Source organism: Cetorhinus maximus, chromosome 10 (assembly GCF_964194155.1).
Source record: "Cetorhinus maximus chromosome 10, sCetMax3.hap1.1, whole genome shotgun sequence".
NCBI lineage: Eukaryota > Metazoa > Chordata > Chondrichthyes > Lamniformes > Cetorhinidae > Cetorhinus > Cetorhinus maximus.
This window is the reverse complement of record NC_135888.1, coordinates 97,695,318-97,708,945: the sequence shown is the minus strand read 5'-3', so window position 1 is coordinate 97,708,945 and position 13,628 is coordinate 97,695,318. Positions and strand designations below refer to the sequence as shown.

The 13,628-nt window shown below is 42.3% G+C and overlaps 1 protein-coding gene across 1 annotated transcript in view; it reads right to left on the bottom strand.

Annotated features, from left to right (window-relative positions):
* The window catches only part of LOC144685865 (A disintegrin and metalloproteinase with thrombospondin motifs 2-like), a 264,496-nt gene that overhangs the window by 45,097 nt on the left and 205,771 nt on the right, over positions 1-13,628 (bottom strand). Inside the window, exons 10-12 of the mRNA XM_078550836.1 lie at positions 10,335-10,448; positions 7,925-8,070; positions 3,452-3,627 (exon numbers count right to left, since the gene is read on the bottom strand). Of these exons, the coding sequence (XP_078406962.1) occupies positions 3,452-3,627; positions 7,925-8,070; positions 10,335-10,448 (436 nt within the window). The remainder of the gene's footprint in view (positions 1-3,451; positions 3,628-7,924; positions 8,071-10,334; positions 10,449-13,628) is intronic.

Genomic DNA, 13,628 nt, shown 5'->3' with positions numbered 1-13,628 from the left:
TGTTACAGCAGAAAGGTACAGCAGAAATTTTTTAATCTGCAGGCATGCAGGATATCCTAACCCTGCACCCTCCATACGTAATGCACATTGTCCCATCAGTGAAAAATCATGGGATTCTGTGCACACCCAACATGAGATGCACTTCTAGGTGCACCACCACTGCAGCTCAAATGGAAAATCATTCTTCTAGTTGCTTCAGTTAAAGGGTTGAAGATCATAAGAAGCTGGAATGAGAAAAGGCCCGTTAGCCAAACCAGGTCTTGTTTAAGTCTATTATAGGATCCAGTATGAACATTTCCATCTGTCTCTCACTTGGAAATACATACTTGGATGTTTTTTTTAGAAGGGAGCATAGAAATTGTTGGATGAGAAAAGATCAAGATCCATCTAATACACCTTCTACCAACCTGTTAGTCAATGATACAACAATAAGTGATTTTCTGGCTAATCATGGTAATCAATTTCCATTAATTTGTACACAGATGACCTAGAGATGAGACAAGGAAAACCTGCCATTGGTGGAAAACTTTGGGAACCATGGACAGAATCTAGTTGAGCTGATGGGGGTCTTGCCTGCCAGCTGAGAGTGGCAAGAGACCCACGCTGCTCCTTTTCCAGAAGGCCCGCTAAACCACAAGGCAATCAGAGAATGGCGAGGCCAGCAACAGGCCTTCCTCTCGAATCAAGAACCCAGGGGCGGAAGTCTCGCATATCGAGAGCTGCAGCCAATCAGAGGCCAGCAGCTCTTGTGCTCAGCAGCACCACTAGACAGACCGTGGATGCTACCAGAAGGACAGGCACTGAAGTCCCAGGACCGTGGAGTGACCTAGACCTCAAGTAAGGAAGGTGAGGGGGTTGGCAGCAAGGGAAGAGGGTGGCTCTCAGGGGCACTCCCTTCCCTGTGTCCAGTCCCCTAGTCAGGCACTGAGTGCCTTTCTTGTAGAATCCACAGCCTCACCCCCGCACCCCCCCCACCCTAGGAGGTGACAAACAGCCTGCGCAGGGTTTACCTATCATGCATGCTGCATGGCAAGAGAGCTGCTGGCCACAGAGTTCATACCAGCAGTGGCAGGATGAGATCCTTAAGTGGCCATTAATTGGCCACTTAACGGCCTCAATTGGCAGAAGGTCAACCATGGGCCTTTGCACCCAGAACTTAATCCTGGCAGAGATGGGAAGGTGGCAGGGTTCCAGCACCCCACCATCTGCCAAATTACATTCCCTTCTCACCTCCAAGCTGGCCACCAGCAAGAGTACAAGATTCTGCCCCATAGGTCCAAAACCACCTGGTCATTCCACAAATGCTACACTAACCATGTGCCGCATCTCAAATTACTCAAACACAGTATGAGTACTCATGAAATAAAAACAGAAAATGCTGGAAAAACTCAGCAGGTCTGATAGCATCTATGGGGATAGAAACAGAGTTAACGTTTCAGGTCTGTATGACTGTTCTTCAGAGCTAAAGAGAAGTAGAAATGTGATGGATTTTACACTGTTTAACAGGGGATGAGCAGGTGGAGCAAAATAGAAGGTCAGCAATAGGTGGGAGCTAAGGAGAGTTTGACAAAAGATGTCATGGACACAGGACAAAGGGAGTGTTAATGGTAATGGTAAAGACTAAAGAAGGTGCTAATAATGGCATAAAGGTAAGAGCAGAATGTGTTAATAGCAGAACAAGGGTCAGCGCTCTGTGAAAACACAACACAGAAACCACTGACAGATGACTCCGTGGGGGGGGTGGGGAAAAAGGGTAATATATATATATGTAAATAAATAAATATGAATTAAGAAAGCAAAAAAAAATGGGTTAAAATAGGGGTAAAGATGGAGGAGAGAGTTCATGGTCTGAGGTTGTTGAACTCGATGTTAAGTCCGGAAGGCTGTAAAGTGCCTAATCGGAAGATGAGGTGCTGTTCCTCCAGTTTGCGTTGGGCTTCATTGGAATGAGGCAGCAGGCCAAGGATGGACGTGTGGGTATGAGAGCAGGGTGGTGTGTTGAAATGGCAAGTGACAGGAAGGTCTGGATCATGAGGACTGAGCGAAGGTGTTCTGCAAAGTGGTCAGCCAGTTTGTGTGTAATCTCCCCAATGTAGAGGAGACTGCATTGGAAGCAGTGAGTTCAGTAGACCAAATGGAAGGAGGTACAAATGAAGTGCTGCTTCACCTGAAAGGAGTGTTTGGGGCCCTCGAAGGTGAGGGAGGAAGGAGGAAAAGGGGCAGGTGTTGCACCTTCTGCGATTACATGGGAAGGTGCCAAGGGAAGGGGATGAGGTGTTGGAGGTGTTGGAAGAGTGGACCAGGGTGTCACAGAAGGACTGTCCCTATGGAATGCTGACTGAGGGTGGATGATGGTGGTGGCATCATGCTAGAGTTCGCGGAGGATGATCCTTTGAATGCAGAGGCTGGTGGGGTGAAAAGTGAGGACAAGGGGGACTCAATCATGGTTCTGGAAGGGAGGGGAAGGGGGTGAGGTCAAAGGGGCGGGAAATGGATCAGACACGGTTGAGGGTCCTGTCACCCACAGCAGGGTTAAGGAAAAAGGAAGACATGTCAGAAGCGTTGTTTTGGGAGGTGGCATCATCTGAACAGATGCAACAAAGACGAAAGAACTGAGAGAAGAGTTGGAGTCCTCACAGGAAGCAGGGTGTGAGGAGCTGTAGTCAAGATAGCTGTGGGAGTCGGAGGCTTGTAATGAATTCAGCTAACACATTGAGAGGTAGAAACGTATAACAAGGTCAAGTATCCAGGTTTCCTTGGTTCTGCCGAGCCCCTGCCATTTTTTTGATTTTCTTGTTGGCTTTCTGAGGTGCAGAGCCTTCATAAACTCCTTGGGTAAATGACCGTAGGGCAGGAATTCCCTACAATGGGAGATCCTGTTTCCCTGGAGCCAGTGTAGGTCTGGAGGCCATTACAGTGAGATGGATGAAGATGGCTACAAGTAGGCTTTACTTGGTGTCGGGTGGTGGTGGTTTGCAGGGTGGGGGTGGGGGGGTGCGGTGTGTGTGGCGGGGTGGAGTAGGCAGGGGAGTGGCGCCCAACTCCTCCAAATCAAAAATTTTGTGAAGAGCCAAATGATTAGCAATATTCTCCATCATGGTAGACCGGTGCTGGATGTTTTGATGACATAGGCAAGTGGGCCCTAGAAATGCACAAATTGTGGTGTGGGCATCCATCAACCCTGCACAAATCAGGTCCCTTGCTGCTTATCCTGCAATATCCAATGTGGTCAGCAGTGAAAGGCATCGGTGGATGTGATCGAGATTGCAGCTGGGGATTTTCAGGATCCACTGTAATGATCCAATTTTGTGGTACATGCAACACTAATTAAGTCCACATAGTTGTGTTTATTAAAGGCTCCCCAAGCTTTTTACTTTGCACATCTGCTAACTAGCAACATTTCAGGAATATTGGATAAAATTAAAACGCCATGGCAAATAAGCTTTCTTACAGTCACGATGTTCATATGGCAACCACTGGTGCATGCTGTTGTTATATTCAAAGTTGTTATTCCACTGTCTGCATTGCTGTTCTCTAAAGTCTTCAAAATGTTCTGGACAGTCTTCTGTGTTGCAAAGCTGATACTCATAGCTCTGACCAGAGCACTCTCGACCACCATTAGAAGGTCTGGGGGAAGAAAGCAAACAGTTCAACAGACAGGGTATTTAAGGCTAGCTTACTGACCTGGAGCTGTAAAATGATGAGCAATTTTATCAAACCACCAAAATAAATTACCACAGGATTAATCGCATCCTTATTTTGAGACATGCTACCTAAATAAGTCATTCCCTCACGGAAAATAAAAAAACCAAACATTCTTTCGAGTGCCTCCAGTTGCAGAGTAACATGCTGTAGGCTGTTTTAATGTGATGGTCAAATAGTCAATCATTTAGTGAGTATGAAAGGCTATTATTAACTGGGAACATATTTTTACCCTGAACATAAAATCCACGATCCTTTGAATAACGTTGATCTGTTTTAAACTGTGAGGTATGAGTGAGGGGAATGGTTACTCACCATTATACTTACCTTTCCATCTTTTCAGCATTAGGCAGTACAATTGGTCCAAGCTTCAAGCTCTATTGGCAACCAATTGCCGATATTCCAGTTTAGCGTTTGAAAACTAGTTTTGAGGTTAAGCTGGTGGGAAAAGGGGGAAAGTGGTTAAGGAGAGGTAAGTGAGACAGAGAGGAGAGAAAGCAATGCTGGTCGATGGGGATGAGGCAATGGGAGGTAACAGTGAAAAGAATGGAGGTGAGGAGGTGAAGAGTGAGGAGGAAGACATCAGGAGTGTGAGAGAGTGGAGAATCTCGAGCTCAGAGGTGGAGTATAGGAGAAGGAATGGGGAGGTGTAAGGGTAGTCTCATGGAATGGTGGGAAGGAGGAGGGGCGAAGGAAATGAGAATGAGGGGCTGTGGAGAAACAGGAGGGTCTGGGAGAGAAATGGGTGAGCTTAGGGAGAAAGGAGGAGGGAATGGGGAAGTGGAGTTACAGAGAAGCAACCAAGTGGGAGGGATATGGCAGATGAAGGGGGGTGACATGAAGAGGCAGGGAGGAGGTAGGAGTGAGACTTTGGTGGGAAAGAGAAGTAGGGGAGATGATTTCAGGCATTGCTTTTCACTGTGCCTTGTTGCTCTTTCAGCTATCACCCCTAGACCAGACACCTGCTCTCTACCCAGGACCCAAAATTTGCCTACAGATATAAACAGGTATTCCCCGCACCCTCAGCCATTTCTTATACATTCTACTGCAACAACAACACTCCCATTGACAAATGATAGTGAAGAAAAGGATGGGGGAAAAAAAATCAGAGAAGATGACAAAAAAAGAAACAACTTAAGATACAGTGACAAGGGAAAGAATCCGAAAATACAAGGAGAAAACCAGAAGAATATAAAGGAGGAACCAGCGATCGATACAAATAATACTTTTTCCACACTTTTCTTAGAGGCCGGTGGGCTGATTTGATGTCCAGAGCCTGGTGCATATGGTGGCACGTGGAGCGAGTGAAGGACTGGAGTGGGAGATGCACGTGTGGCTGCTGAACGTTCGTGGTGGCAATGGCGGCAGGGTGGGATTGATGGAGGAAGAAAAAACAGCAGCAGGTAAGGGGAAGCTAACAACAAAGTTATCCTGGCTGGAAGGTTTGGGAACACGGCAGGGTGTGCGGGGAGGGAGGTGGGGTGGGAAGACAGCATAGGGGAGAAGATGGCATGAAGCGGGGGTGGAGTAGAGCAGGAATGCATGGGAGGTAGGGAAAGTGGATGAACAACACCATCCAGCTGCTTAAAATATGTTAAAAGTTTTATATATAGCACACACTTACAGGAAGGCCAGATCTTTCCGCATACCTGGACATTATATCGATGCATTGGGTTTAAGATGGTGAAGTTTAAATTTTCCTTACATAACTCCTCCAAGTTCTCATTTGCATCTTTAAGACAGCTAATGTTTTGCCAGTCCGCTCCACAGCACCACACCCTTCCCACTGCTTTGCTTATCTGGCACAATCTCCTCCCATCCCTATGCCAGCCTGCAGTGCTCAATGGATCCCACTTCCTACCAAAATCCCACAATCTCTACCAGAAAACGTGCCCCATGCCTCAGATCTCAGGAAGTACTGACCAGCTAACATTTGTGGTCCAACAGGAATCAGTAATCCACTGGTATGCAGCCCTGGATGGATTCCTCTCGTCCTACACCTACCAGATGAAAATGTAACCGTGCTACCCTTTATATGGCCCACTGCAGGCACCACCATCTCTTGCAGCCTGTGGCCTATCCCTTGTCTGCTACACCTCATCACCCTTCACCCAAAATAACAAGTGAAAGAGCCAGGCAGAGGTAACGAAGAGGGCACAGGGAAGCAGAATGCAAGTCGAAGGGGAGAGAGTCCAAAGAAAAGAGCAACAGAGAGAGAAGCAGAAGAAAAGGAGAATGGAAAAAGCAGCAACACAAAAACAATTGAGGTAAGTGTAGAAAGTGACTGGATAAGTGTTTCCACTTGGCACAATCAGTGAACTAATTTTGAAGAGTGAAACTTTTGCTCAAGTTTCTACTCAAAGTCATTTGCATATCGCCACATGTAAATTTAGCCATGAACCCAGGCATTTTAGGGTATAATTTAAGAAAGAAAATTGCATTGAAGTATATTCCTTGATATATTTAAGAGTGGTAGTTCAGCTTCATTAACACAGCTGAAAATGCTTTTATTGCAAAAAAGAATAAATATTTTTAATCAGTGGGGTCAAGTCCACCACCTGTGAGTAACCTGAACTTGTTTAACTGCAAGGAATTTAAAAACCTTTTTTAAAAATCTAATTGCTAGTTATATTTGGTGTAGAGTCAATTACTTAATTTTTTTTTGATATTGAGAGATTTTAAAAGATGCATCAACAGTGACCTTGCACCTAAAAACAAACAGCTTAACTCTTGGCAGGGCTGGAAGTGGGTGTAGTTAGCTGAAACTCGCAATGGTGATTAATTTGATCTGAGGCATGGTCAGTTTTGTGAGTGGAGCTGCTTCCAACATGATGTTTTTTAAACAAGAGCAAAAGATGGTGGAAACCTGATTCACGCTGAACGTCCTGTGCACTCAGAATTCCTTGATCTTTTGCATTTATTTGAATGACTGAGTGAATTGTGCTGGACCAGTGCAATCTGGTAGAAACTCCAAGCCAGTATATCCTTTGATTTATCATGAGAAAACCACAGAAGATCAATTAATTCTTTATAATATATAGAGGTTCAGTTCAAAGTTGATCTTATTCTATTTTCAGGAAGTTTTTTTTGTTTCTTGCTGGTATCACAGATGGATGGCAAGCTCCCATAATTAAATCAAATGATTTGAGCGACAGAAATGCACAGTCTTTGATTGTGTCCCATGCAGCATAATCTACTGTTCATGGGAGACTAGATCATCTGACATTATAAGACTCAGATTTTGCGTAATAATGACAGTGCAACTGTCAGTGTTTGCTGTCTTCACACCTCTGAAATGCACACCAACTTTTGGAGTCTGCATATGTTCAGTTAAATGTGAACTCCAGAAGTTGCCGTCAGTGATTTGACGCTTCACCATTGGCTATGCTGTTGAAGTCCCCACAGTCTGCAATCAATCAGAAATCACTGAACTGATAAGAACTTGCCCATTTATTCCGTCACAGCACTGTTAAAGACTCCAGATAAAGTTATGTCCAGGAGGTGTAAGTGGGTTTTTAAACAGTGTACTAAGTCATAATTACTATTAAAGAACCTCTCTGGCCCTGGAAAACGAATTTTAAATGTGTGTAATGTTCATTTTTTTATCTAAAAAATTCCAGTTTTTAATTAATTTTTGTAGTCTTTTTGATATTCCAGAGTTTAATATGTACAGCCCAATAATTTCTTTAATTTAGTTTAGTAAAATGTATAGGATAATAAGTGCATCCTACTTACTTGCTATCTGTGTGAGTACTTCAATGTGATTGGCTGCTTATCTTCTTGATGACATTGCTACTGCTGGACACCTGGAGATACCCTTGACTTGGTACCATATTTAAATTAATATCGGGAAAGGTGAAATCCACGCCACAGAGATAGCTAGATTGTGGATAGCTTTCTTTGAGGTCAGTAGCGAGTGCTGTCACTTGCTGTTGACCACAAAATTAAAGACACTAATTTCATGAATCATTGAGTAGTTTTACTCTCTGCTAGCCTGGAAACGGCATCACAAACCATGTAAGACAGCTAAAAAAAATTAAACATATATCTATTTCACATAACAATTTCTATCACAAATATTTTTTGAGCAATATCAAAAAATGACATTGGCAACTTTTACACAAAGGATATGTGAGTTATGCTGTATATCAATAATTCCAATTTTGCCTCAACCACACAATAATAAAATGTAATTAGTCATTTTTATCAGAACCTTACTTACAATGGGTTATCACACTGCCGTGTCCGGAAACGTACACCAGTTCCACAGGTTCGAGAGCAGGATCCAAACTTGCTCCATGTCCCCCAGTTTCCATCATGTCTTAATATGTCAGGAGTTAGCCAGATACAGTGACCTTTAAAGCAATGCTAGAAAACAAAAGGAAATTACACAACTTAGACATAAATATTAATTTACTCCTTTCAGAGCCATATATACTCTTTTACAAGATGATGTTTTGGAGCTGATGCCAGGTGCTCAATATTGTTAAGTGCAGAGCGTTCAGGCTTGTGCTCTGCACAATGGGCTCAATGCACCAAAAGCAGCCGAGCAGTGCAAGGAGAACAAAGCTTGTGCACAAACTCACAGGGCTGTGAAAATGATTTAAATTAGGGAGTGTGACAAAAATTATTTGTCTAGTTTTGGTATTGTGATTGTATCTTTCTATCCAGTCATTTTTTTCTGCAAAGATTTTTTCCCTTGGCACTGCTACTGACAGCAACCTCTGAACAGCAGTGATCAACCAGTGCTCAGCATGGACATTTTTCTGAGCCTCTCACTGAATGCTATATATTTGGAGGAGGAAGAGAACTTCAAACGGGGAAAGAAAGGCATGCGCCCTCACACTTCAGGCAACTGCTTTTTTTTTGGATGCATTTGAGGATCTGGATACATTTGAGGATCCAAGTATTCTTTTCCAGTTACAGCTAAGAAATGAATTCCTAGCATTCATTTCTAGGAATGAATGGCATGCCTGATGATACCTGCTTCTATTTTGATTTATTTATTTTAATGGATGGACAATCATGGGCTGCAATGTGCTTCTGTTAGCATGGCTCCCCATTGGGAACAACAGAATCACTCCTTATTTGTTACATTGAATAAGTGAAGCCTGATAAAATTTCAGTGACTGTATCGCATTGTCAATCCTGCATGTGCACACCATCACACTTTCAATGAACTCAGCACCCTGGATGTGAATAACAACAATATCCACTGCTAGCAAAAAAGGAAGAGGGCAATGACAATAGCAGAATGAAACTAGAAAATACTGCATAATCTCCAAAGCATTACTAGAAAATATGATAGGTTAAACAGTAGTGATTTCAAGACAGTAACTTCACCTCAAGATTCAGGTGGCAGTTACAATCTAGAAGTTAGCTTTAGCAATTCATGTTCACAGAACTCCTCGAGGATATTCCTGCCACGTAATTACTTTCCTCTCTTCAATGTAGTCTCATGAAGCTATTAATATATATAATACTATCGGAAAATATTTTTCTTTTAAAATAGAGGTTTAGTCTGTAGGTTTGGCTTAATTGGATTAAAGACAGCTAGTCTGGGTGCTTCGATGTGTACAAGTTTTGATATGTGGGAGAGAGAGAGTGCATTTGCATTTTTTGAATAGAGCATTCAAGAAGTGGGGTGAAAACTGACACCTATCTAGCAGATACCAAGCAATATGTTTATATTACTAATAAAATTGCTGCTATGAAAGGGGGTTTATTGTTAAAGAGGTTTAGTTCAGAGGTTGGTGATACAATGAGAATTTACATTCAATAAGCGGTGCTAGATATAACTTCAACCGTGTTGTGTGTGTAGGGCAGAAGCGTTGTGAGATCAACAGCAGCTGTAAGCCTCCAAGCCTCACAGGAATCAAAGTGAAAAGAACCTCATTTTGAATTTGTAAGGTGAAAATGTTTTGCCTATTAAGTTAAATGTTAAGTCTATGGGTTGCTGTTGCCTTAATGGAGATTAGTTTGGGAATTTGTTAAAAGTTATGATAGTAGTAATTTGTAGCCATGTGTATATATATTTTAACCTGTGTAAATTAATAAAATGTTTCATTTAGTTTAATGTAAAAGTTTGAGAACTGGTGGTCTGATTCCTGAATTTAGAGTCGCATCCCAAACATAATACTTAAAATTATAGGTTATGACAGTTATTTAAAGTTTCCCTCTGGGATTTTTAAATAACTCAGCTTTACCAACTGCATCGGTCATAACAGAAGTGTCATTGGATTATGTTAGTGTTGAAGATCAAAGAAATTAGTTATTGACATCCCATTTTTGAGTAAGAATGCGTCTTTCCTACTGCATTGCAAACAGAGTAGTGAAATTGCCCAGATATGCTGTAAGAGCCAAAAATAGTGCTAATGAATAATGGCTGAACATTGGCTACAGCTATTCACTGTTTTCTGTTATCCTGTTGCTTGTTATCTTCAGGTATTCATCATGCTCATTTTGGCTTCAATGCTACATTTTCCAAACAGAACATTTGATATCCTTTCATACTTCTAATACGTTGCAGCAATACAAGGTTTCTCTGTCTGATACTATCAGGGGAAAGAAAACAGAACTATGTGTAAAGAAAAAGTAGATCTAGCATTATCCAACAGGATACATATATTTACCTTGCCAAGAGCACACATTGTCCCATCCAATGGAGGTCCTTTTTTAGTTTTGCAGAAGTATGGATTGTCAGGATGGCTACACCACAGCTGCTTGCAGGGGTCAAAGGTGCGAAACTGAAACCATGAAGATAAATGGGTGTTTATGTATAATATATTTTTTCAAACATGTTGTCACATATTAAAAAATAGTACGTAAAATATTGAAGATGAATTTCATGACATTTAAAAACATTTAGCTATTACTGATGATTTTCTTTCATAATCTAAGGATTATTGGCCAAATGGTTGAGTGAATTTTCCACCAACATGATGACGGATTCCTTCACGAAGACAATATGCAACATCTATATTGATAGCAATGCCATGTCTATGTGCTCATTCAACAATGCGAGCCTATTCACTAATGTGCTGCTTAAGGAAACCTTAGACATCTGTGCCGAGTTACTGCATCATAGCAATATAGACACACAGCCACTTTCTGAAGCTGCATTCATTGAACTTATGAACTCAGCAACTCATACAGTTGAGTTCAGCTTTACTGACACCAAATATGCCCAAATAGATGGTGTTGCCGTGGGATCCTCTCCAGGCCCAGCTCTTGCTAACATTTTTGTTGGTTTCCATAAGAAACATGATTTCGATGGAATGACCCCTAACCTCCTACCCCTTGCATATTTCCGATACGTAGATGATACATTTGCTATATTTGAATATGCAGCTGCATGTAAGAATTTCCTTACACTCCTTAATAAGTTCCATCCCGTCCTCAAATGCATCTTTGAAATGGAGCAGTCTAACGAGCTCCCTTTCGTTGACCTGCTGGTTGAGAAATCCACTAATGGGTTCTCTGCTACTCTCTACTTCAAGCCTACCTTCACTGGTCAATATATGTGTTGAGATTACGACAGCTCCATGCACTATAAGGTTGGCCTTATTGGCAATCTTATAAATAGGTCTAGAGCCATTTGCTCACCATGCAGGCTTGATGCTGAAATAGGGCACATTAAAGATACCCTGCAGTATCATGGTTATGCCGACCAGATAATTGGTGATCGATCAGCACCTTTTTTCTCTATGTATTATAAATTGTTGCTCACTTTGAAATTTGGCATTCTTGTGTCTGTCCTGATGACTCCAAGACAAAAAGCTTTGACAGCATGTCTCTTTTTCTAGCAATAGGCTAAGGATGCAAAATTCCTCTTGTGCATTATTTTCTAAAAGTACATGCTGGATATTATTGCTATAGTCATTGACAGAAGCAATTTCACCCCTTAAATATTAAAATCTGCACAGTTTTTGGATATTTAACCAGTACATTAATGATAATGTGGTAGTAGATTTATTGTAGTGGGATTACATTTGAAACATTGCAAAATAGTGGCCCCAAATCTATGCCCCAGCTTTCTTCAAATGTCCAGCACTGAATGTCACTAATTACAGATTTTTTTAAAAAAGAGTTAAATATTAGTGCCTCTAATTTTAACATTTCACAAGACTGCTAAGTATGATTTTGCATTTCCTTCAAAAAAGAGTTGCAGCAATATTCCCACAGCAAAATAATGTCTTTTGAAGAATTAGATATTACATAATAATGGCTTGGTACATCCTTCCAATTATGCTCTGATCATTAAACATATGCACAGGATCATTTATGTTCATTTAAAGTGTGCATGGATAGAAAATTGCTGAAGGATATGAATGACAAAAAATGACACAACACCAGAAAACTGCTGAATTTGATTCAAAATACATTTCCTATTGTGTACAAGTTTGTAATTAATGCACAGTGATAGTCTTGTCTGAAATGCACATTTATTGCAGTGTAATTTGACAGTGTTCAGAAGTGAAATTAATTTGTTCCTAATGACTAGGCATCCTTCAGACATGTAATTGTGCAGAATACTTTCATTGCAGTTTATTGCTCCCTTGGTGTTGTTCCAATATAGTGTCCTATCCAGTGTGGCCATGGGGCTCACTTATTGTGTACACTCTTCAGGGAGGTGATCACAAGTTAGGTGCGATTTAGAGCATCCAATATGCTGTCTTCACAATAGTTCCTACCATTTGATCAGACATGGTATGCTGCAGGTGCAATTTAAATCCTTCTTAGAGTTAATGTGACAACACAAGTGAGTTCATTGAATGATATGACCTGAAGTCAGACAGCCAGGTGCTTTGGTTTCGTCCAAAGCTCAGAGCACTGCTGTGAAAGCACAGATAGGCATATGGCTGTGTCACATAGTGCCTGGGCATACTTAGCAGTCCTCCACATTTTACAGAAAGCCGTGCGTAACTTTGGAAAAGGAATCAGCTCCTGAGACTTTGGATAAGGCTGCCAATTTGCACTAAGTTTTGGCCATAACTGTGTTATTTGTATAGATTTGTTATTTACTAAATTGCTGTTGAAATTCAATGACCTGCAACTCCACAGTGAAAAAACTTAATGAAGCTCTGTCTTCATGAAATGTGCTGTGGAGCACTTAGGCCTGAATTTTCAGCTGGTACAACTTGTGGCTCCACAAACCTGACCTGGGAAAAAGTGCACAGAAAGGTCAGATTTTCAGTCGGAGTTGGGGACAGGTGAAAATGGGAGCCATGGTAGGTGCCTCCGGAAACAGTGCGGAAGCTGCCGGGTGCGGAGGCAGGCTGGGTGGAAGACCTGCCTCGATTCACCAGCACTTTGTCCAAGATTTTTTAAAAAGCAATAAATCTAAAAACAACCCTCCAGCCCTCATATTCCCTCACCCCCTCCCACACACTCCCCATGTCCCATCCATGCCAATCAATGCACCTCATGCCATCTACTCACCCCATGGTCCCTCACACCCTCCATGCCAACTTATGCCCCTTTACCCACCCCTATGGCCCGTTATAGCTCCTATGCCAACTTAGTGCCAACTCATGCCAACCCATGACCCTCACCCACCACCCTTAGCCCTTACACCCTTCATGCCAATTCACCCAGTATCCACCATAGGCAGACCTCAGGCTCCATGCTGAGGTTAAATAAAGCTCTAAGAGCTGGATTTTGTTCTTGGAGGGGGTGCTTGGCAGGGGCGGAGGCGAGCGGTGGTGGTCGGAAAGCTGCCCGCAATCGATGCCGCACTGCGGTTTCACGCTGACGAGCCAATTAAGGCCTGCCAAGTGTGAAATGCGAGTGGCAGCGCTGAGCGGGAGTGGGGGAGGATTGCGAGTGCGAACTTCACGCATGCGCGCGAGTGAGTACCGCATAATCTCCTTGAGGCACAGAGCTGCCTCAGGGAGATGAAGAGATAATAAAAATAAAATAAAATA